The 25352-nt window shown below is 48.0% G+C and overlaps 1 protein-coding gene across 7 annotated transcripts in view; it reads left to right on the top strand.

Moving 5' to 3' along the window:
- LOC122567533 (nephrin) overlaps window positions 1–25352 on the top strand; it is a 253645-nt gene that overhangs the window by 206027 nt on the left and 22266 nt on the right. For all 7 annotated transcript variants that reach the window (XM_043726172.1, XM_043726175.1, XM_043726174.1 and 4 more), the window contains 6 exons: window positions 487–577; window positions 658–770; window positions 3185–3351; window positions 9505–9649; window positions 12788–12918; window positions 23406–23565. In XM_043726172.1, coding sequence (XP_043582107.1) covers window positions 487–577; window positions 658–770; window positions 3185–3351; window positions 9505–9649; window positions 12788–12918; window positions 23406–23565 — 807 coding nt within the window. The remainder of the gene's footprint in view (window positions 1–486; window positions 578–657; window positions 771–3184; window positions 3352–9504; window positions 9650–12787; window positions 12919–23405; window positions 23566–25352) is intronic.

The raw sequence follows: 25352 nt of genomic DNA, 5'->3' as shown, positions 1-25352 counted from the left end.
GCCTTTAGTAGCTCCGACCGAACTCGTCCCGGCCCTCTGTATACGATTCCCCTGTCCACTCGCGTTCCTCTCGCCATCCAGCCAGCTTTGCCCTATCCTTCCCTTCTCTTGCCAAACCGCGTTTCGTACTCCGTTTCTCCTTTGGTCTCACGAGCAACCGTTCCAAGTCTTTTCACCGGGGTCGAAATCACTTTGCGCGAGTCGTTACGACCATACGGGGCCGCGATTTGCTTCACTTTCGTGGCTCGGCCTGATGTTGTCGCTCGATGTTTCGTAAATCTTCGCGAGCGCTCGTTCCGTTCGATCGATCGGTTTATCGAGGCGAGTTAACGTTTCGCCGAAACGAACACGAGATCGCAGTTTCCGTTCCCATCGCCGCTTCCGCTTCCGCTGTCGCGGCACAGCGACGAATAAAAATTACGAGCTCTAAATCTTCCACGAGACGCATCGCGTCGTTCTTGACGATACTTTCATTTGCTTTTCCAGGCAAGCCAGAACCCATGGTCCGGTGGCTCGTCAATGGCCAAGTCAAAGACGAGGAGTACGAGAAGAACGCTGGCGATGTCATAGAAAACAGGTACGCCGACGCCTTGTTTCCTTCCTCGTGTCGCCACAAGCGTTACAGTTAATTTTCATTTCCAATCTTCTCCTCCGTAGACTGACTCTGCAGCCTATCACTCGGTCGGAGCTCGGGGCGAATTTTACGTGCCAGGCAAGGAACACGGACCTGATCGAGCCAAAGGAGGCCTCGATTACTTTGGAACTTAACCGTGAGTAACAATTATCTCGTCTTTTCTCTCGTCATACCACCAACCATAAAAGCAGAGGAAGAAAGCAGCGAGAGACGAGATGGACGTCGAAGGGCAAAAGAAATCGTGTAATTCCCCGGGGTTAAGAGCCGCTAGGCATAGCCATAGGCGATGGTGGAGCGTCGTTAAAAGAGGAATGAAATAAAGACAAGAAGTAGATACAAATTCTTATCGCGTGGCCAACAAATCAGAAGCCTCACCCCGAGCCTATCTTGTCCCGCATTAACGATAACATCTACGAGACAGCAAATGTGGGCCAACATCCTTTGCTCCCTCGCCGCTGTGAATCGCCTTTAAGGGAAGATAAGGCAAGATAAGACGAGAAATATATTAAATCCTGCCTCGAGCCCCACCTGGCTCATCCGTGTCTCTCTCTCTCTCTCTTTCTCTCTATCTATGTATCTCTATCTCTATTTGACTCACTCACTCTCTCTCTCTCTCTCTCTTTCTCCCTCGCTGCAAGAAGCCGAAGAACCATGAAAGCGGGCAAACCTCGGGCTTTCTCAAAATTAGAATTCTTCGTTAACTCGCGACCGCCCAATAACCCGGAACGACGAAATACTAATTTCGAGAGTAAACTGAAAAATTCATAGATCAATTATCTGGCCTCGCGCGGCACGGTTACCGCTACAAGGGAGAAACTAGAGCGAGGGGTAGATTCGCCTAAAGGAAATTTCATTCCATCCTACTACCATCTCGCTGTTCGACGAATAAACGTTCGAGGAAATTCTACGAGATATTTACCGAAGCCTCGTCTATTTCCGGCGAGTCGACGATGTTGGAAAAAAAGAAAGCGCCGACGACGGCGCGAACGACGACCGTGATTGATCGGCACTGAATGATCCGTCCTTTCGAGAGTCAAGAAATTTTCGACGAAGCGAATGACGAAATTGAAGACCCGTTATTGGCGAACGAGAACACCCATCATAGCGGCGAACGAAAAAAAAAAAATCTGCGCTTCGTGCGCGAGATAACGGAACGAGGGGGTGGAGGGAAAGAGAAAGAAGGAAGGAGTGAGCGGAATAGAGCGAGAGAAATGGCGAGGGGGAGGAAGAGGAGCAGAGTGGCCGCGGCAATGGTGTACGCGTACGGAAGAGAGAAAAAGCGATGGGGACGAAGAGGGAAAAAGGGAGATTGATCGATGCTCGCTCTTTGATTTTTGCGACCTGCACCAAGTGACCATGCATCGAGCGTGTATTCATCTCATGGCTGGTGGAACAAAAAACGAAAGAGAAATTAAAAAACCCCTGAACGGTGACGAGGCGAACCGTTGCCGGGCTAGACGGCTGCCGGGGAAGCGCAGGATAGACGAGATTGCGGATAATCGAAAAGACCGGTGATTCCGGAAATCCGGCAAATCAAATATTTGCGTGCACGCGATCCGCTATGTTGTTCGCTTAAAAATTACTAATGTAGCAGCACTCGTAGAATTCGTACGCATTCTCTCAGCGATTTACTGTATTTAACTAATCGTAAACCGAGTGAGAAACAAATCGATATAATGGTATTTTCGTAGATAATTCGTGGCAGCGTCTTTCCGTGCATTCTCGAGAATGCCGCGCTACAACTGTTCGCAGAGCGAAGCAAAACGAAACGAACACGAGTAGAGGAGAATGGATGCGCGAGAAAAATGTCGAAACTCATTATCGCTGGCAGTCGAATGAGAACAGAAATGGTACAGTGGTACGGTGTACGAAGCCACGGACCTATTCTCGTAGTTTTCATATTTCACGCACGAACGGATCGTATCTGGCTGGTATTGGCCAATTGGATACTCGGATTTATCGTCCGTCAAAGCGATCGTCGCCTCGCTCGCAACAGTATCGTTCCACGCGTTTACACACGCGCTGAAAAATCAATGTTTACCTCGTGTAGCGATCGTTATCACGGCAGAAGTTCGCGAAAGAAATTGGCAAATAATTTGCGATCGAATCTACCTTTTTTGCGATTCGCGTCCGCCGATTTTTCGGTCGATCGATCGATCGGAAGATAGAGGCGAACCAACGGACAGAAAGATGGAAGATTAGCAAACGATTATTGGTATTTTTGCGGAAAAGCCCGAAAGCGAACGCCCTAGGGCCGAGAATCGTTCTTCGGAAATGACAAATGACTGGCAATCGACCTGCCGGGGTTTTACAACGTTAAATCGGCCGCACGATTTGCATCGAGCTCACGTATCCCCTGCCCGTTTGTCCGCCTTAATTATCGGTTCACTTTAATTATCGCGCCCGATTAGCGTCGTCGGTCCGTGCGCGGTTGCGAGACTCGGTGATTCGAAAAAAAGGAGAACGACGTGAAGCGTCGACATCGAGGACCGATCCGTCGATCGATCTATCGATTGGCAAACGTCGTAATTCTAGTTGGTTGATTTTCAGTGAAACCGTTGACGGCTACCATAAGGAGGCCAGGGAAAAAGGGAGTCGGAAACGAATCTCTGCTGGCTGGGAAACGGTACGAGGTGGAATGCGAGACCATCGGCTCGAGGCCACCAGCGGTGATAACTTGGTACAAGGGACGAAGAAGACAGCTGAAACACACCACGGTGAGAAAAAGAAATAACGAGCGATCGAGGTTAGAAGCTTAGTCCGAATTCTCTACCCTGTTTCGAAAGTCTCGCGTGCAACCTTTGTTCCGGGAACAAAGCCTGGTTCCCCTTGGTATCTCCTTTCAGCCGAAGCTTTCTGCTTTTTTTCCCCTCGTCGTTCGTGCGAAATAAACAAAGGCGAGGTGCGGCGTCGCTAATGCTCGCGTCGCTAAATTTCCTCGGCAAAGTTTCCGTTTCTCGTAACTCGTATCCGGTTTGCGGTGAGGTCGTGTCGGAAAGACAGGAAGGTTCGTTGCGAGCGAACCCGAAATTAAGACGCCGCGGTCTAATTTCGTCGGTTGGAAATTCGATTTCCTCGGGATAATCTCATAGCGGCCGGATAATGCGATATCGATAGACACGGTGGAGCGCGGTGTAACGCAGCATCGTGCCGGTCCGACTAACTTATTATCGTCGTCGGTAGGCGAAAATATGTGTTTCCTGTGCGTGGCCTGCTGGTCCATTATCCGCGCAACTAGACCCCGATAATCCGCTCGTTATCGCTTTCTAATTATTAGCGCATCACCTTAACGAAATTTGTCGCGTTTGCGACGAAGGAACAAAAGGTAGCAGGCGGCATTTAATTAACACCTAAGCTGCTTATTATAGTCGGCGCGTTGGGCTTGCTAGTTGTTAATTAACCCGGCCCGTTCTCCAGGGCTGGACGCAGCTACGATGAAATACGGTAACGCGTCCTGACACTAAGGTATTTCAATTTCACTTGGACGAAATTTAAATCAGAATGTCCGTATCCCGTAAATTACGCCTCGCTACTTCCGCCCTTTCGCTTTACATCCTTCTCCCAGCGAGCTAATAGTCGCCAGTAGCGGTTAAAGACATTCGCGAACGTTCCTTTTGCACGCGGCAAAGGAATATCGTTAGACGGTATTCGCGCGTCCTCGTAATTGAAAAACGATCGTCCGCTAACGAGTCTTATCGCGATTTAACGAGAACTGTGCCAAGATTTCGGGACGCAGGCCGAGCCGAAGCGACGAAGAGGCGAACAATACTCGATGAAACAGTCGCTAAAAACGTGGACGGCTCGATTTCCCATTGCATAGTAGCTGGAACCGGAGTTACGAGCAACGAGTATCGAACTATCTTTCGAAAGAGCTCTCGTCGAGGTTCGTGGTCGAATAGAGGAAGGAAAGAAAAGGTAACGAGAGAGCGGAAAGGAGAGATAGGAAACGGTTGAAAAGGTCGAAACGCTCGGGGGAACCGATAACTATACCCCTCGGCGGCGAATCTTTTCCTCCGAAGAGATTCTCAGCTCGGAAACAGAGTCAAAGCGGTGGGAAGACGAAGACGCCGAGCGAAGCCTCGCGTCGCGTCGCGTCGCTTAGCGTCGGCCTTTGAAACGGAACGGGACCAAGCGCTGAAAGTGCAGCAGGGCAAGAGAAATGGCTGCACTCTGCTCGAACGGATTGGATTCGCAGGTTCGAGTCGCGTCCGATTGTACGAGGCAAAGGGGCTGTATAAGGGCGGAAGGGTCGGAAGGTGGGATCGAGGCTGGCGCTTTCAAGGGACGTCGATTGAATTAAGCAACCACACCTGTCGACTGCAGATATTTTCATTGGCGGTATGCTAATTGGTCATTACGCAATGTCGACTTAACCACCCTGCGATCTCACCTCTCCTTCGTTTTCGTTCCACGAATCTCGCTAACGCTTACCTTCGATTTCCTAATGAAATCTCGCAGATTCACTTACGTTTCTTCCAGTGGACGTGCTAAAATTAAAAGTTACGTAACAAACGAGCGGAACTTGAAATTCATCCTCTATTATGATGCATATTGGTGTATACCGACGCTTATATAGTTTCTTGACTTTTTTTTTTTTTTTAATTTAGGGAACGATAGTCGACAGTTATTGCAAACATAAAGGGTTTCTATTTCATTTGATTGAAAAAGAAAAACAAAACAAAACAGGAATGACGGCGCAGTAATCGAACACGGGTTGTTTTTCATACGATATTAATTTCATTTAATATTTACCTCGTACGCCGTACGTCGTTACGAATGTTTTTCCGTTCGTACGATGTTTAATAATAAAATCAAACGCGTTTTTATTTCAATATTACTCGTATAATAGCAAGCGAAAATGAAAGTGAACGAAAGTTGAGATTCGGCAGATGGCTGTTGGATGAGATTCGACGGACGCGTAACAACATGTCCGCTAGGATGTGTGGTGAAAATTACAATGCCACGATGCGTCGTGACCGAGAAACGGATGATACGCTTACAAAGAATTTATTCGAATCGACGGAGAGTTGGAAATTGATCCAGAGAGTAACGAACAGCTGTATGATTTGTTGGGGGTGCCTGGAAGATCGAATCTGCTGTATTTCCTGTATTTCGGTGGACCCGATATGGTGGAAGAACATCGGTCGATCCGTCCAGTAGAGAACTCTGGACTCGAAGTTGCGATATTCGACGTTTCCAATAACGCGGCCACGAAGAGCATTGCTATTGGCTACGAAATGAACCTGCCAAGATACATTCGGTACACGAAAGGCTCGAAACCCTTTGTTCGCGACGACGATGCGCCATTACGGCGTACGTCGATTGGAGAGGGAACGGGAAAACGTCGAAATCATTAGGAAGCATCGCAACGATGCAGTCGCGGATTTTAACGAAAATTTTTCGCTGGTCGGAAGAAACGTGAACGCGTTCGAACCACTATTTTTCCTTCTCGACGTGGCAGAATAATCGCCAGATAGGAATGAAAAGGACGAGAAGGAGGACGAACGTCGAAAATAGAGAGATAACCCGTGGCGAAGCGGCTGAGCTATTTAGCGGAACCGTGAATTTGATCGACGAAATGGAACGTCGATGAAGAGAAAGACTCTGACGCGAAGCCGCGCATTCCGACAGCACTTTCAAAAGCCATAACTACGAGTTTCCAGCCAACTACGCACCACGTTACAAAGTTAGGAGCCCTTTTAGGTTGTTTGGAAAGCAGAGCGCGAAAATCGGCGTCTACGCCGATAGGAGTATTCGATGCTTGCCGATAACGTATGTAGGTAGGTGGCTAGGTAGGTCGGAGAACGCGTTTTCCTCGACTCCTTGGAATACTAAGAGAGGAGAAAGAGAGAGAGGGAGAGAGAGCTAAGCTTCTCGCGAGTTGGGGAACATTTTCGCGAAAAAGCCCCGGTCTGCTGCTTCTCACCGATGCCGTCAACGCATCAAGGCGAGGCAACGCCACCACGCAGAGTCGAGGATTTTCTTTGCATTGCAGCATTTGCGTTCGCGAATGAAATGCAGCCTCTCGGATCCGGCTGAGAGGTCGGATTTGTCTTTACCGAAACGATCGACAAGAGCATAATTCGCCGCCATTAAAGCGATTTTAACTGGACCGAGATATTTCTGTGGCAAAAAACAAAAGATACGAAAGCGTCTATGGTGGAAAGCACGCGACAGAGTGTGTACACGGAGCGAAAGAGAAGATCGAAGATAAGATCGAGTTCGCGCTAGAGATCTCGTCGATTCGTAATCTCGTCGCAATTCGAGTTAATCTGGCGCTCGGTCGAGCGAACAGATACGCTGGTACCTAAATCACGACGGTTAGGCAGAGGCCCGAGGCGGTCGCATTATCGATAATCCGGAATCACAGATGTAACGTTGGCCGACCAGGCTCAGGGCGCACGTGTACAGCTCCGCCGTTGTCTTCGGCACGTTGACGCGCGACCCTAATTAATTTCGCGTTGTTCATTAACAAGCCCTGCCCGCAACGCTTAACGACGCCTCGGCACGGCGTATCCGTGCACCAGCAGTCGCAATATCCTTGCTCGTTGTCGCACCTGTGCTCTCCTTCCTTCTCTCTCTCTCTCCAAGCCCTTGTACTCTCGACGCACGGACCAAGACTCTGGCGTACGGACTGATTAACAGAGTAAACGACAGTCACCGATGGAAACTCGGCTGAATTCTAATTCGAGCAAAACACCCGGGTCCGTGACGATTCTGCGACCATCTGGAGCTCCAATTCAACTTTTATGCGATGAAATTAAAATTCTTTGACGAGCCGTGGACCGGATACGTGTGAAGATTCGCCGATGAGACACCGCGTTGCCGGACATCGAACAGTCACGGAACGCGAGGAATTTTAATGAATCTTGCACCGCCTTCGCGGCATCCACCGCTGGTTGACTTCCCCTTCCGAGATAGATGTCTCCCTACGAGAAGGAACAACCGCGAACCAACCTCTATCCAATCGCCAGACCTGCGATCGCACGAACCAACGGTTCGTGACTTTCGGTATATTCCGTGTAGCACTTGCTTAAAATCACCGGGGAATGACAGAGATCGAGGGTTACAAACGAGAAACGTAGTACGCCGCGCCGTTAAAACGAACAGGCTGGACGATAAGGCCACGTCGTTGCTCGTTTACGCGGCGACGCGTCTCTTTAAAATTCCCAGTGGCACAAGCGTCGGATAATAAAATATAGCCTCATAACGTGGCTTTAGAGAAGAGAAGGAAGAGGGAACGACGAAGACGAGCGCTGCGGTCCCGAGAGAACGGTGAGAAAGAAAAGGGGTACGAAGGATACCGGGGATAGCGTAAGGGTTGAAGAAAGAACCAAGGAGAGATATTAACGTAAGCAGATTCTATAAGCAGCAGAACACGTAGACCGCTTCTATTGCATTACCATCCTGATTATCCCATAGTCATTCAGGCTGTCTTTACTCGTTCGCCACCGTGTTCCGTATTACGTGGTTTCACGACCAGAAAGCGTTTCGTTAGCGAACCGAAAGTACCGAGAAAACTGCGATAGGGTCGACGTGTAATCGCGCGATATATCATCTTTATTTCCTACTCGGTCGAAACGCGAACGCATCGGTGCACTTAAGAGCGTATAAATATTTCTAAATGAAATTCCGCGACGCCTTTGCGCGTTCCGGTGCCCTCTTGTGCTCGTCGCCACCTTGCCTTTTCCCTCCTTTTTCTCGGTTGCCGTGAGAACGTTCGCGCGAAGAAAATTAGACGAGCGCAGGGAAAAGTATAATTCCGGCGGTTGGGTAACGACAATTCCTATATTACGCGCAGAGGAAAGAACATCTTTTTTGCGGCTGAGGAGCAGAAGTTCCAAGTGAGAAAAACTGAGGAAGAATAGGGAAGAGAACGTGTCCAACCGGAGGAAAGTTTTGGTTCCGACCCCTTAACGCGCTTCCGCGTCGAGCGTAGTATCAGTTGACACGCTTTGAAACAAAATTCCCGGTCGAAGTAGCGGCTGGCTTTTTCTCTCGACACTGGTGGAAAATAAATAGAAAAACGCGAGCGAAGAATCTCGCGTCAGAAGCTGCCGGTAAAATTCACGCTCGGTAGAATCCGGTGGTACTCTTTAGAAAGGATTCCACGGCGTTAGCAGCAGGACCCGGGTCCTTTCGAGTCCGGGCTAATAGGAATGAATTTCCAGCAGATGTTGCCAGCGTTGCTTACGGTCTGCCTCTCGACCTTAATATAACCAAAATTAATCATGCCGAGTTGCCGTCGAACTAGTTTCCCATTTTTTCTCTTCGCTTTTTATCTTTTACCTTCGTTCTCGTTTCTCGCCATCTTGCGCCGCGGAATTGAATCAAGCGACGCCACTGAGAACGGTATTCGCGATACCTGGTAAAAATTATTATCTGCCAAAATTACATTCTTCTGTACGGTGACAAAGTGGCGGTGCAAAAGAGCAAGCGTCCTCTTCGTTGCGAAATGAAGAACGATCGAAAAGGTTGTATAAATAGCGTGAAAAATACAGTATCGGAAGCTCGTTCGGCAAAACGTACGAAGATTCTTACGTGACAACATTTTCAAACGTCAAACGAAAACGTTAAACACGAGAAGAACAAGATATCTTTCACAGTATACACAAAACTCTACAGCGTAACGATGTTTCGTCAGAAGTGCGTAACAAACGTTTCCTTCTTCAACGGTCCAAAACGATTTGCTGGAGAAGCTCGGGCATCTTGTTCTTCTCGTAGCCGTTGACACGGCTAGCGTACCATTACGTAGCTTCCCATCATTTGAAACTCGAATAACTCTCGATAAGAAGCGAGCCATCGAGCTCGATCATTTAACTGCCGAAAAAATACAAACTTTGCGTAACTTCGAACGGTCTGTCACGCAGGAGGAGAGATCGGAGAATCGGACGGTGAGCATGGTGGAGTTCGAGCCAGGGGTGGAAGATCACGGAAAATCGATCACCTGTAGGGCCGAAAATCCAAACGTTACGGGACTGTTCGTGGAGAAATCCTGGAAGATCGACGTCGTCTGTAAGTATACGATAAATATATATTCTATTGCTCTTTTCACAGAGATCCCGATTCGTTTCCTGGTACGACGTTTTACGATCGGACGTGACGTTAAATGCATATTCGATGATTCGTCGTGCTAAACTTGCTCCGCGTTCGACCGACGCTCCTTAATGTATGCATACGCGTCGCGCGAACGTCATAAAAAAATAGGGTATCGCCATGGAGTTGGCGTATCCTTTGCTCTTATCTTCTATCGAGGCGCATCGTGAAATCGGCCGATTTACGAGCGTTTTTACGTTGAACGCACTCCTCCCTCCAGTCGCTCCTCTCTTCCTTTTTCCCTCCATTTCCTTTTTTCTCCCAACCCTTGTTTTTACAGCTGCAATAAAACGGCCTCCGCTGGATTTCGAGCGAATTACAGCCGAAATTCAGCGAAACCGATCGTTGGTGTTCTTCCGCGGAACCGTTTTCCGATCTAGTTGATCGTAAAACAAAAAAAAAGATATATGTGACATATAGGGACGGACAGCTCGTAAAGAGAAAAAGGATGCCATCGATGAATTCGGTCGTTCCGATTGATCCACGAGCTTCCACGTTTCTTTTCTTCTCTCTTCTCCCTTTTGAGGACAGGGGGAGGTGGGTATTCCGTCATCTCGACTCGTTCCATTTCGCGCCCCTATGGACTTTCCTTTTTACCATCCTCGTTCGTGGAATCGGTTAAAAAGTCATGACGCGAACAGACTTCCTTCTCGCGGAGCGTATTTGTCGACTTTGCCAAAAAACAAATTCGTCCGTCGCGTAAAAACCAGATCGTGAAAAGACGATCGTGGATAATACCACACGACCATGCATTCCTTCTTACGAAATTATTGTTATTCGTTGTTGAAGGTCACCACTTATAAGAAAACTCTACATCTGGTCTTTTTAGTCTTCTCGTAGTTTTTTTAGTAATAAATTAATTCGAATGGAAAAGAGAAAGGTGACTGGAAAATGTATTTGTGAAAGCATTGACGAAGTCAAGGTTCAGATATTTGCGACAAGAGTCGGAAAAATATTGGGAGATAATTGTTTGTAAGGACGTGGAGTTTTAGGGAGGGTGTTGAAGATCACCACTTCTAAGAAAACTCTACATCTGGTCTTTTTAGCTTTCTAAAGCACTGAAGCCATCGACAGCGTATAAACAAAAAGATTGGGACGAAGGCAGACCATAAACAGTCGACAGGCGACGTTCGCTTCGGGGTTTTCAGTTATAGGATAACACTGCTAGCGTGCGGATCTGGACCAGCTCAAATTATTATTTCATACTTGTACTTTTCACTTCTGTATTTAAAATATATTTTTCTACCTTATAATTTATCCACGCGTCTCTCTCTTTATACATCTAATAACCTCAACATTCGTTACGCATCCTATATACATAGACTATGAAAGACTGTAATTACCTCGTCTTACGGCGTAGCCACGAAACTCGTCACAGTGTGTTTCTATGGAACAACGATGGATCTGAAACGAATCGAAACTAACTTCGGCTACACTTGTTACGCTTCCAGCGGATAAATCGAACGTAAATGTAGTTTCTGGTGGAAATCCCAGCGTCCTGAAACTTTATAGTTTTACACTTGTCAAGATCTGATTAAGATCTGCTTAAGATTTCCAAGATTCTTCCGATCGGACCGGAAGCACAGCTCGTCGGAAGTGGCGTAAACTTTTGCAATTAATTATTTGGGAACTTTATAAGTAGAAAGTAAGGGGAACTGATTCCTCGTCATTGGTATGATTTTGTCAAACACTGTCCCGTAAGTAAAGTACGCGCGTAGATACGGCAGGTGTATCGACAGCAGGAAAGAAACATACCCGATGGCGTCTGAGGAAAAAGCGCGAGAACAGGAGAAATAACGTCACGTCGTGTATCCAATTACGTTGACCGTCGAGCAGCATCGTTGAAATTACGCATTACCTTGTGAGCCGGCCCAGGGTTTTTCGTGCTCCACCTTCGTTTCCGCCCATACACACGAGCTCTCGATTCGCGAGGAACAGGGAAGAAAATGAAAGGGGAGGATAGTGGGTGGAATTTATTGCAATCCTGGACGAGTATCTCGCCTCGGCGGAAGAAGAGCGGAAAACAAGGGACAGGAGCGAAACGGCACGATGCAACGACGGAGGTTCGAGAATTAAAAAGTGGCGGCGTTGAACTTGGGGCTGAAGGGAGAAGAAGCAGCGAGTAGACGCGATCGAGCTAATTAATACTATCTCGAAAGAGCAGTACACGCCGGTGCACGGGGGAAAAGAAGAGCCACCGGAAAGGAGGGAATTTATCGTGGCGCGCGATAAAATCCTGCGAGAACGCCCGAAGAATAAACTCCCCGACGAGAAAGCGAGCTAAGAGGAACCGGTATGATTAAACTAATGAAGACGAGAGATACAAGAGGCAAAGAAAATACTGGAATTTTTCGAGGACGTTACACCAACCAGGAAAGGATCAGCTGCCAAGCGAGACCGTGAAGCCAGACTGGAAGACAGTCGAGCTAGCGAGACCGTGGCCGATGTCGTCTGCTAGAAGAATACGAAGAAATTACGCGAATAAGCATGCGCCAAAACCCGCAGAGATTTGTCTTCTTTGTAATTCACCGGCAACCCTGTGGCCACCGTGGAACGAGCGTACGTGGCGAGTATTTTGGATTAAGATAATCCCTTGACATCGAGACGGTCGTATATCACAGGCAAAGAAGCTTCATGGTCAGGAAAAAAAACGGGAACTTGAGAAGCTGAGCTTCGAAACCGGAAATACATATTTCTTATCGAAACTGTGGATAGGTTGTCGCGTGATGAGGACGAACCGAGAGAGCGTGCCTCGACCTGGTATCAAGTTGATGAAATTCTACGAGGGTGGAGCCTACCGTGACGATAAAATGTATCCAAACCCTTCAACGTATTCCTTCTTTATGAGAAAAAATAGTAAAAGCTTGGCAAGGAGATAACGGGTATCCCTGTTATCTATTATCGGAATAAATCGTTCGCGATTATTTACTTGATCCTCGCACGTACACCTTCGGCGATAGGATCGTGTTTCTACTTTCGATAATTCAATCGAGACGCTATTCTATTCTTTCTGTCTCGTTGGTGGTGGTGATCGCTTCGATTAAAATCTGTTTCCAGATCCGCCGATCGTATCGCTGAACCTTGGATCGACGCTAAGCCCGGAGGATATCAAGGAAGGCGACGACGTCTACTTCGAGTGTCACATCAGAGCTAATCCTCCCTGGTCGAAATTGACATGGATACACGACGTACGTATGATTTCATCGATTAATATTCCGCGTAATCAACGTCGCTGTCTCGTTGCGTTTCCTACGATTATAGCTGCTGGTATACTTGGGCGGATACACGACGTAATAATTCGTTGATAGCGTGCGCTGCACGAATCGGGCGTCTTTTTTTTCTTTTAACAAAGTTATTTCAGCCTTTGGAATACGGTATTTCGTGCTTCGCGGGTACACTATTATGGCGCTATTAAAAGCCTGGGTGTATCTCGTAAAGTAGAAGCTCGCAACGCAGCGGTACAAAAATTCCCGTACACTTAGCGTGCCACAATAGCGGAAACATAATATGCCAGATTCGCGGAGAAAAATCTCTGGTGGACAAAAAGGCAGCAGCGTGCGTCCCTAAATTTACAAGCGAGCTACGTTACAGGTAATTTACGCGACAACGTCCGCGAACGTAAAGAAAATCACCGTGGAGGGCACGTTACCGTAGCCAACCAAGTCTTATCCCATATAATGGCTCGTATATTTTACTGGCTAAAACTTTGAATCCTTTATTTGCATAATATATGAGATCGTTCGACAGGCTCGATCTAGTACAACGCCGTTAGAACGCGGAGAATTAAAGCGCCGCACCGCACCTCACCGCACCGCGAAACACGCTACGCTGAAAGCCGATCATCTCGCGGATTTATGGCGAAAAGCGATAAGAGACTTTCAACGTACTCCTTCTTGCCCTCCTTTTACCGTTACAGGCAAAATTACGTTTGTTACCGTGAATGGCAAGTTGCTACGTTCTTCTAACGTTTAAACAGTTGCCGCGTTAATTCCAAGGGGAACGAGCTTCGCGGAGAATAGAATTTCCGCTACTCTTCTTCTTTACACGTCGTTTTATAAACTTCTCTCTTAAGAGTAATTTTTACCGCGAAGAAGACAGCGTTCGAAAAGTAATTCGCCAACGTGACAAAGTTTTTCGTTGTCCGTTCGCTTTATCGGTAGCGACGATTTTGCACGCGTCCACCTTAGCGCCAGCATTGAGAATCCGGAGAAAGTTTGTCGAAGGGATTCGGCTTCGATTTCGTAGGGGAGAAAGTTTAATCCAGAAGGCGTACGAGGTTGTCTCAGTTTTCCAACTCGTTCGTACGGCGCGAATCGGAATTCACGAAGGAAAGTATGGTCGCCCGATTAAAGCGTATCGTGTCGGGCCAAGGGAAGCCAGAAAGTCCGATGTCTCTTACAAGGGGAAAATGACCAAAGATACGAGCACTTTCTTTTTCCTCAACCGTGTCCCCGCTGCTCTTCTTCTCTTTTTTTCTCGTTTACGTTAATCCAGCCTCTTGTCGTTTTCGTTCGCCTCGTTCTTTGTGTTTACTCGAGAGAGACGTTTCGCTGGATACGTGTCGTAGTTCAGGAAGGACGCCGGCAAGGAGACAGGTTAACGGTAGCCTGGTAGCAGCTGCTACGGCATAAGAGATTTCCGTCGAAATTGCATCTTAAAAATATGATTTGACTTCATTCTAGGCGAGCAAAGCGACTATCGTAACCTCGGCTTTCCCGACACCCATCTACGCGCTGCTTCCTTTCGCATCCTTTCGTCGCTTTTCTATCGCATCCGGCTCGTTTCCCTCGGTCGACTCGTATCGTTCGGTTTCCAGCTGTCGCGGTTGCTATTGTTCGCAACTTCGATGACTGAACTATATAAACGCACAAGTGGAGTAAGTTGAACGCGATCGATATCACGAATCGCTTTCTGATAGATCGTGCAGCTAACTAGCTCCACGTGCCGGTCCCTTTCGACGAAGACGACCCTTTTCGCTCGATTAAAAGGGTTTGCCTAGGAATTACAAGAGGCCATCGACACGTTCAATCTGCCAATCAATCCCAAGGTAGCAATCGAGCCAGGATTCCGAACTGTCGGTCTTAAAAAAACGCTTGGAGCCATTGGCAGCGGCAGTAACCTTTTGAATGGCGATCGTAAAGACGAAAGAAGAGCAACGAACGGAAGGACGACGCAGCATCGATAGGGACAGCAGTAGAATATTGGTTAAAAGGTAAAGAAGGGAGAGAAGAGGCGGCGGAAAGAGCGGGGGGAGGACGGGAAGCGGGAAAGAAGGAAAAACGAGGAAGGCAGAGATAGCCGCTATAATGGGGTACAGTGATTAGGCTGGCTGTACCATTCACCAGGACAATAGAGACGTTCTGTAGCTACGCCAAGTATCGACGAGCCAATCGGCCGCTCGGGGAAAGACGTTGGAAGATTTTTCCCGACTCTTCATCTTTCTGATGGCAAAGTGGATTGACCGACTAGACAACCGGAAGAACTCTATTAATGTCCTCCTCGTCCACCTAAATACGAGGCAAAAGATCAAATACTTTTTGCCGGAGAAGCAGGCTCTTCTTAATCTTGACACCGTCATCGATATGTCGGACACGCTACTTTCCCGCACTTCTTTTTCGGAAATAGCCAATTTCTCGACAGAAACAAGAAGTCGATACAAAACGAAATCTCGCGCGGATTCTAGCGACGATACGAGTCTTGGGATCGAATTTTCCTATCGAACCAGATTACGGCTCCATCGTAATCGCGCAGGAACGCCTGTAAGCTTGGAATATTATAAAAAGCACGGTATTCGCAAGGCGAACAAGACTTTGAATTCCGCACGGTTGCGCCGTTGATTTTCAAATGGACGTTATTTCTGCTGTACACCGATCAGTCGTAGGAACGACGCGAGGGTAATGGGCTTTCTCGCAATGAATCGGTCGAGTGCATTTTCCACTGGCGTGAGATTCAATCCGACAAGTCCAGGACTTAATGCGGAGAACTGGCTGGAAGGAATCGGGCAAGGGGTTGCGAGCCGGAAATAGGCTGCCGCCGGATTCGACAGGCCGTACATCAATCAATTTCACCGACGTGGCGCGGCGTCGCGATCGAACAGCCGTGCCGGAATTCCGCTCGGATTCGTTGCCTTCGACCGAAGCGAGAAGAGCCTTTTCTTCCCCCCAATCTCGATCTCCCGTTGCTTTTTCTTCGGAGATGCGGGTCCCGGTGAAATCGAATCGGATATCAGTCATACGGTCAACCAAATTCTGTCACGAATCCTTTCTATCTTCTCTTCGTCTCTCCCCGCGCAACAAGTCGGTCGTTCGTTACTTTCTGTTCGTTGAGAAATATGGCTCAAGCAGCGCGCACGAACCTTTTAAAATACTTTCGTCGCGCTTAATACTGGAACCCGGTTGGAAGAAGGAAACTCAAAGAGACATCGAACGATCGAGTAAATTACAAAATTTCCGAGCAACTCGGGGAATTCGAGCAAGGAGAGCTGAGAAGTTGCGCGACGCGGTGCTGCGGCCAACGGCACGATACGAAGAAGAATCGAAAACGTAATCAAAGATAACGAGGGAAGTTTTCCGCTACACGGAAGGGTTTACAGCATTTATACGAGGCACGCCGGACGTCGAAGGTACGAGAAGAGATTCCCTGCTACGAAAAGAGGAAGAAAAAAGAGGGACGAAAGGAACGGGAGAGAACGTAGCAGGCTGAAAGCAGCCGCGGAAGCATCTTCGCTTCACCTTTTTTCCTCGCGTCCTTCCGCATTCCGGACCGCAATGCATCATCCTTGCCGGTCGCAAATGTGCCAGCCATCAACCCTTTGGTTGCGTCAAAGTCGGGTATCTCGACATCGCGTATCGATTTCTTCGCGAATCGCTCGCGTTCATCGATCATCGACGTGCAAGCTTCCACCGCGCGAGAAGACGAAAAAATCTCGTGGAAGAAATTGAACGCGACTCAAAGCCGTGAATTCCATTCGATCACGTTGGAAAAAACGATGAAACGAACTCAACTCTCTCTCTCTCTCTCTCTCTCCTCTCTTCGAACAGAAGCAAAGCAAGAAAATTGACATGGAATACCGAGCAACTTTGAAGCTAACGAAGCCCATGCTAGTCTGGCTTGCACGCGATCTTCTCTGTCATTGATAAATCGCTTTAAAACAAAACGAAGCTAAAAAGGGAGGAAATCGCGCGTCGCTGGCGTAACAATTTCTCTAGCGGAAGTATCGCGACAATGCCGCCGATATAATCACGATGAAAAATTTTCAGGCAATCGTCGCGCTACGAGCTACGAAATCCTGGCCACAAATCTTTCGAAAGGGTGCAGCCGTCCTGGCCGGGGCCAGCAGAGAGCATTTTTTCTTCCCGGGAAGCTCCTTTGCCAACAGAGCACTGAGGAAACAGGCAGGCAGGGTCGAACGTAACGGCTCGCGTCGAAAACCGACAAAATTTACGAGCGTTCGCCGTGAACGCGTTAAGACGAGCTTCGAACGAGCGTAAAATTTAATGGAACGAGAAACACAACGAAAGACGAAAGTACTTATGTAACGTTCGATGCAATCATGTCTGTCGATTAAAACATTTTTTCCGGCAAGCAGACGCGAAACTCGGACAAAGATAAATTCAATTTTATCGACGACGCGGCACGTCTGCGACGCGTCCTGCCTGTATGGAACGCGCACGAGGAAAAAGAAAAAATTAGAGGCAAGACTGGCGAGAGAAGAAAAGACGAGACGCGCGTGTGTGCACGAGCGCACCGGAAATGCCGCTACCGTGCAACCTATTCGACCGGCATACTAGCTACCTCGTCTCTTTAAACCGTCGTTCAATGCTCTCGGCTTCTTCTCCATGGTACGTCTCGAGTACGCTCGCTGGCTCGTTCGTCGACACATTAGTACGTGTACAGAGCGATTCGTGAAAATACAACTGTTCGAAGAGAACCCTCTTTCTCTCTCTCTCTCTCTCTCTCTCTCTCTCTCTCCCTTTCTCCGTTGCTCGCTTTCCGGGAGCGATCCACGTCCACGATAATGGCTTCCTTTAACGCCGCGGAAAAAGTTTAAACGCGTAATCGCTTTCGCTGCTGGCTGCGCTTTCTCCTTTGCCTAGTTCCTTTTTTCCACGTTTTCGCCACCGGGCGATAACCGAATTTTCAAATCGAACGGAATTTCCATCGACCGAGGAAACCTGAACTCGCGAGTTCTGGCACACGCATATTCGATAGAAGCGACGATCTTTCGCAACGAGGCTACGATAGCGACGTTTTTTTGTAATTCTCTGAGCGTCCGCGTCTCTGGCGAAACTGAAATAACTCGCCTGCTCTGCTCTTCTCGCTACGACGTAATTCCAGGGATAAAATCGGGAAGGAAAGATAGATATCGTAAGAATCGTTCGAAAACACTGGCGAGCGATCGATGACCAAGTTTCTGGTTTCTAGGTGGTAGAAAGAGGGAAGGTAAAACGAATTTCGCTTAGCCTTTAGACACGGCAGGGAAACGAAGAAAAAGACGGAACGAAAATAACGAATGCAAGGGTGAAAGGGAGAAAGGGCGAGACGGAAAAAGGGAGGAAGGAAGGAAGGAGGAAAGGAAGCACAGCCACGAGTTGTTGGCAATTTTTCAAGGAATCAGTGCGCCGTCTGACCGGAATGAACGCCCGCTTCTAGCCTCTTTTCTTTCCTACCCTCCTGAATCGCCTTTTTTTCTCCCAAGTCTAGCAGGGAAAGGCTACGACGACGTAGAAGAAGCCCCGAATCGCGACCGAGTCGAATTTTCACCGGAGAATTCCGGCAACCGAGCTTTAGATCGGACTAGAGAGACGAACGTATCCTACGAAACCGGTGAACCTTTTTAGAATCGAAATGCAAGAAGAAATTCGATGAATCTTACGGGCTAGGTGAGGTGAACCGAGCTTCTACGACGAGATCGAACGAGCCAGATATTCGAGGGTTCTGTGTTGTCCTCGGCCGATCCACTTCCAAAAGATTCCTCGTAATCGGGTGTCGTCGATAACATCTTGCTCGTTTCGCCATGATAGGAGCAACTTAACATCGGTACAGGAAAAACTGCAGCACGGAAGTTAAGAGAGTCGCAGTTGCCGGAGATTAGAAAGGAAAAGAAGAGGAACGTGGCGCGAACTCGGACCCGGGGGATTTGCCTGGAAACGCGACAAACGGTCGACAATTTACGTTTACATATAACCTACCGGACTCGTTAAAGCGAACAGAGTTACAGTGGTGCTGTATGCATGCCGTTATCGGACGATCTTCGATAAAGCGGAAGATTCGTCCATTTCCCATTTTCCAAGGCGGCTGCATCGGCTAACCTTGGAAGGATGCGTGTACGGAATATCACGAGAGCGTGTACGAAAGGACGGTTAACACCTACTTTATGTAACGGCGACGTACGAGACAATGCCGTTGGCCCATTGTACCCGGATGGTTGTATGTACCACGTGCTACGAGTAATTCCACCCTTATACCGGATTCCGAATATTCTCAAAATGAAGCTCCGGGCTTTTGGGCTCCGTTCCAACTGTCTCTTCCTGCGGCTAGACCCGTTGCATAAAACCGCGCACACTTGCCCGCCTCGCTCTTGTCAGGTTCAAACGAAAAGTTTTAGTATCCTCAGACCTGACCTCCTGCCGCTTTGGATACCGTTCGAATATCGATACCATTCTCGACCCAAGTTTTCTACCCGTAACCCATATTCATCACCAGGTCGGGGAAGAAACGTTTCGGTAACCTTAATATGCCAAAGCGTCGTGAGAACCGCTGCAACGAATTACGCGCCCTCGCAACTCTTCGCGATTTACGACACGTCGGCGCTTAAAGCCTCGTAAAATCAGTCGCGAAAGCGATCTACATGGAAATGTAAATTTCACGCGGATCGTGTTCACGCATAACGAGCTCTTTGATGTCTCGGTGTAGAGATGGGCGGCTGACAGAAAAGGGTTAAACAAGTTAGTCGCCGATGGAGTATCCATATCCAGAGAATGGATTTAACGACCAAGTTGGGCGATCCTCGTTTACCCCTGCGAAATCTGATTAGGAGAAGGAAAATGTTTCGCGCAGGTGGTTCCGTCGAGAGGAGGATCAAAGGACCAGCTCGTTTTCGGCAAAACCGTAACAGGAAAATGAAATTAATAACGGCAAACCAGAATCTAGAACGCGATCCTTAAGGGGTTCTAATTAACGCGTGCGCGGTTACGAACTCATTATGCAAGCTGTCTAAACCATGGAAGAAGTGGTACGCGGTACCAGCATCCGATCGACGCGTCGTTATCCGAATTTTGCTCGTCGATTGGCCAATCTTCGACCTGTGGGACAGTCGGTCTGGAGATTGGCCGCTTTTCAATTTGCCGGTTTCTCTAGGAGTTGAGAGCGCGACTCGCTTCCGATCTTTCATAGTTGCAACGAAACGCAAAGAAACGGGACTGTTTGCACACACGGGGGAGGATAGCACGCACGACAAATGGTGGAAGAAGGTGCAGGGGTGGCAGGTGGCTGGTAGCCAGGCTACTAGCCTTCGTTGGAATTGGCTCGCAAACGATAAAAGACAAACGAAAGCTCTCGAACTGTATCGTTGGTTCGTTTCTAGCGTGATGAAACGACGAGGGAAAACACAGGAGGAAACGTGGAAAGGTCCAGGGGAGTCCCAGCTGGAGAGAAAATGGTAGGAAGCGAACGGCGCTCGAATAGAAACGTCAAAGTTTGCAGCTACTTTCTCAAAGCGAAACGTAGGTAATATGCGACTCGAAGAGACGGTTATCGATGTATCGATTTGGAAAACGGCGAGTCTACGATCGTTGACTTTAACCGAGTTCCTCCGTATATCGTGTGCACGATAAACGAAAGAATTTGTAACGGGACTTTATAAATTAACGATCGTTCTTTCCCAACAAGAAAGCTGCGAGTTACTCGGTGAACGAACTGCGCGAATTTAAAGAAAAGGAGGAAAGAAAAGAAGTTGTTGGTATTGGTCATAAATTTTTCTAGTCCCCTTAACGAAGTATAACGTTTAACGAGTCTTGACTGGCTAGTAAATCGAAGGTAAACCTCTGGCCTTAACCGAAGCTTAACCTATGCTAAGCGAGCTAAAGCTCCTTGACTGGACTGTGGAACACGGAAGAGAGGCAAGTTGCATAGATTACAATCCGACTCGATCGAGTCGACGTATTTTCGACCCCTCCGAGCCGCCGAGTTTATCGATCGTATCCGAGATCTTCCCATCCGATTAAGTTCTTTAAGGGATTAAATCTAGCGGAATTCCTCGTTTCGATTTTTAATTCGTCGCTGAACATCAGCAACACGAATTAGGGTAAAGACGAATTGAAATTCCTGGACGGTCGATCGACCGCGAGTAATTAAGTGCTCATCCGTCGACGCGAAACCTATCCAACGAAGGACACGATTCTCCGGGAAGAGAATGTGGCTGCGAGCCGAGATTATAAAACAATCGAACAAAGCCAAGGGGGGACGACGAAAAAAGAAAGAGGAACAAGCTCGAAGCGGAGCGGAAAAGGGGAATGGAAAAAAGACTCGCGGGAGGAGAAGAAATCTTGATCTGTTCTGACAGTCTGCGCCACCTTCTCCGAGATTCAAATGGCCTCGTTTCGAATCGATTTCGAATTATCTTCGGCGAACGGATTCCTGCGGAGGAGTGGGGACAAAAGAAAGAGAGTCTATCGGTGTAATGGGGAAAACGAGCTGCAGACAGAGAAACAGATATAAGGAATGAAAGGGGTGCGACAGAGAGAAAGAGAGAGAGATAGGAAAAACGAGGAGAAGAAGGGACAAAACGAAGATGGAAAAAACGAAGACAAGTACAACGGGGAATTTAAACGAGGAAGAGGACGACTGGCGAGAGACAAAGACAAGTTCGAAGGACGTCTCTCGTCCGATTAAACAGGCGCGGATGCATTTGGCACGGTCTTCGGCTAGTAAGCCGTGTCCCGGTTTTACCTACTTGTTGGCTCTAACCCTTGCCTCTTTCGGTAGAGCGTTCCTCTGCGAACGAGATCCATGGTTCGCGATCGTCCTTTGCCCGTCGGCTAATCGAAACGCGATCCACCGAAACAAGCCGAAAGAGCCGGAAGAAACTTTTGGGCGCGTCGTGTTCTCCGCTTGTCGACTCGGTGTTTAAACGAAAATACCCGGCGAAACGTTTGGGAAAGGAATACGATCGACATACGACGGCCGAATCGAGTTCGTCGCAACTTGCAGACAACTCTGCAATAACAGAGCGTTACGTTTGCTTCGTTCTTCGTTTTGTTACACGGAGAGAACAGCAACGAAATAAGATAGAACGAAACTCTGTCCTAAACTGGCCTAATTAAACCTGGCATCGTGCTAGTTTGAAAAGACGCGCTCGCTTTGCTATAAAGCGTGGATAATAAGTACTTACACGCGTAAAAGCGTACGTGGGTATACGGACGATAGCCTGTCCTCGTTGCACAGCCGTAGTAGACGTAGTTCGTATGTAGCGTCTCGGCTCTCGTTGCCAGCCTCGTTGGCAAGGCGTCGAGGCCTTTTTTCCACCGGGTTGCTCACCGCTGTCATGTTAATTTTCCCGGAGAAGGAAAGAATTCTTGAATCAAATGCATTCGTTTCGTCTCCTCGTTAGACGGGACAAAAGAGGAACGGTACAAAAGATAACGAAACTAGCGACTCTTTTCATCCGGTTTGATTAAACAACTAAGTGCACCGTTGTATCGTCCTTAGCCATGCTCGACGGTTGATAAGCCGTCAGCCTGGACTTCCGTTTCTCCCGTCGGTTTCCTTGTCAATCCCCACAAAGGAATACAAAGTCAAAGGATTTCAGGTGATAAAGAATACCGCGTTATTATTCGTCCGCGATATCGAGCGATACCGTAGCTTCGCAGGAAACGCGAGACGTTAACTAACAAGAGAAGCAACGCTCGCCCAAGCTCGCTTTTTCTTCTCCCATCCCGATTTCTCTTCTTGCCTTTTCTCCGCTGTGTCGCGCCACGTCGAAACGGATAAATTTGTAACAAAGACGGCGGCCAGCGTAACATCTCTGATCGTAAAAGTTATCGAGCCACGTTCTTTCCTCCAGTCTCTTTCACCGAATAACGTGCTCGCAATAATAAAGGATTTATCCCTTCTATATGCCGCCGCGACGTTTCTTCCTCGATAACCGAACTTTATAACGAGGAAAAATAGCGGGGCCGTCGTCCCTCGCCAATGAAGAACCACGATATACGTTAACTTTGTCCTTGACGATCGTAATTACTTCTAAAAATGCACACGTTTCGCGTTGAGTAGAAAAAGGTGCTGATAGATGATAACACAACCGACAATGGAATCGCGAGGAAGACGCCTGGGTGGAACGGCTCGGTGCATGTTTATCTCTAATTTATCGCGAAGGCAGACCGTAACGAGAAACGAAATCGCGATTCGAAATCTACTGTTAGCCCGAGCACGAACGAGAAAGAAATGGATCAAAGTCGAGCTGCCAAGCCGATGCAGATACCTTCCTTTCACGAGTGTTTCATCTTGGGAAAAAGTGTACAAAAGAAACGGAAACAATAGGTAGATTTTTTTCTTTCGTTCTTAAAATAAACGAGCGTCGCAACGTCGCGTAATTCCTATCGATTCTAGTTTAAGACGCGTTTAATAACCGACCGACAGAGGCCGGTATATTTAAAACGAAAATTCTTGTTTGCAGAACCAAATACTGGCGCATAATACGTCAGCCAGGATAATCTGGTCGAATCAGAGCCTGGTACTTCAGAGCGTGACTAGGAGTAGCGCCGGCAAGTACGTGTGCGCCGCAACGAATGACCTGAACGAAACTCGGAGCGAGCCTCTTCATTTTCGCGTCAAGTGTGAGTATCTCCGCGGCTCGTCACGAGAACCACTTCAACGATCCGCCTCGGAGCGTACTTTATTTTAATCGAGCGGACTTAATCGAGGATTTTCCTCGGTACTCGGTAACGAAGCCGGCATTCAACGACGAGCAACGAACGTCGTTCTCGCGCATACGGTTCACCTGTACTACTTTCGTCTATTTATTCCGAAACAGCCAACCCGAATTCCTCTTCCTCTTATTCCAGCTGAATATTTCAGTCGTACTTAGTTTTAGCTACATTTTTTATATCCAATTCCCGTTTTACACCGAGCAAACCGCCAACCCGCGATGCGACCTCGAGAAGCAACGCTTTCGTACCTCGGCACCGCGATGTACAAATTGAATATGTCGGTTTTAAAAAACGGTAGATTAAGATAGATTTTTCTCACAGACGCTCGTTTCGATAAACCGAACATTTAACGCCGCGGTATCGGACCAGCGATCGTTCTATGCTTGTCCACGTATCGATACCGTTTGCCCAACATACCCAACATATTGACATCGATGTTGATCCGATGGTCGTCGTCACGTCGGGTGGGCCGTTAACCGGGCGACGACAGCCTCGACCGCTGCTGGATCGTGACTGTTTCGTTTCGCGATACTAGCAGAAATACGCTCGTGGCTCGAAGTGATTTTGACCGTTTTGCACGCGAAAACCCATTTACCCGATACTTTTAGCCACTTAAATCGTAGTTAGAATAGGCGAACGTTAACGCGAAATCGTAAAAACATAGTCGGCCGATCGTCGCTCGGCCGCATATTCCGCACGGAGAATGGGAACGGTTTCCGACATCGAATATAGATGCACCGTGAAAACAAGCCCGGAACACGATGCCCGATATTTAACTGCGGCTCCTGACGGGCTCGTAAAGGACAAGGAAACGAGCCAGTATAAGCAGCAATCTCGCGGGAGTTTGCGAATCGAAGTCAACCTCGTATCTGAATTTAGTTTCCCGGTTATTACATCATCGCCCCGATCCTGGGAATGACATTTGCTTTAGGCTATTCACGTCCGCCTCGAAGCGGCGTGGTTTCCTTCGGTCGGGATTTAAGCCAACTTCGATCGAAATGTCGACGCGTTGATCGGTCTTACGGAACGCCATACGCCGATGATACTTTAACCAAAAGCGTTCGCCTGCGTAAATTTAGATTATCTGCTTATATACGAGCACGTTTCCAACGGAAAGAGTTAGATTTACGACGAGCGTTGGATTAATTCCGCGAAAAGAGAAATTACGACTTCGTGCCCGTACGATTACACGCAAATCATCCGATAAAGCTGCTCCTTTCATCAGAGAAAACTAGGAATAAACGCGAGGGAAAACGGAACGAACAGGTTCAAAGGGCCATTCGATGAATGAGCATATTTTTTGAAAGCCGTTTCAAAGTGCATGTCACAACGTTGCCCGCAATTAAGCAGAGTCTGGAAAAAGAAGGCGGAGCGCGCAAGCTGTATAAAATCAAAGAGCGCTGGTTCTTAAATCGTTCCATCCGAACGTAACAACGTTTTACCGATATTCGTGCTACTCGAATAACGTGTATCGCGACATCTCGTTCGATAATTCTTCTCATTAAATTTCGAGTTACGGACTCGGATTTCTGTCCGCGGCGTTAATTACTGAGGGAAACCAGTGTCAACCGGTTTTCCTTGTCAAATTTTCTGTTCGCGGTGTTCGCTCGGTTTCGATAAAAATGAACGAAAGCGTGACGCCTTTCCCTCCGCATCAATGATTTCCGCCAATATGCATTTTAACCAATACTTCC

Source organism: Bombus pyrosoma, linkage group LG5, assembly GCF_014825855.1.
Source record: "Bombus pyrosoma isolate SC7728 linkage group LG5, ASM1482585v1, whole genome shotgun sequence".
NCBI classification, from domain to species: domain Eukaryota; kingdom Metazoa; phylum Arthropoda; class Insecta; order Hymenoptera; family Apidae; genus Bombus; species Bombus pyrosoma.
Note: the sequence above shows the minus strand (reverse complement) of the source record. Positions and strands in the feature narration are given on the sequence as shown.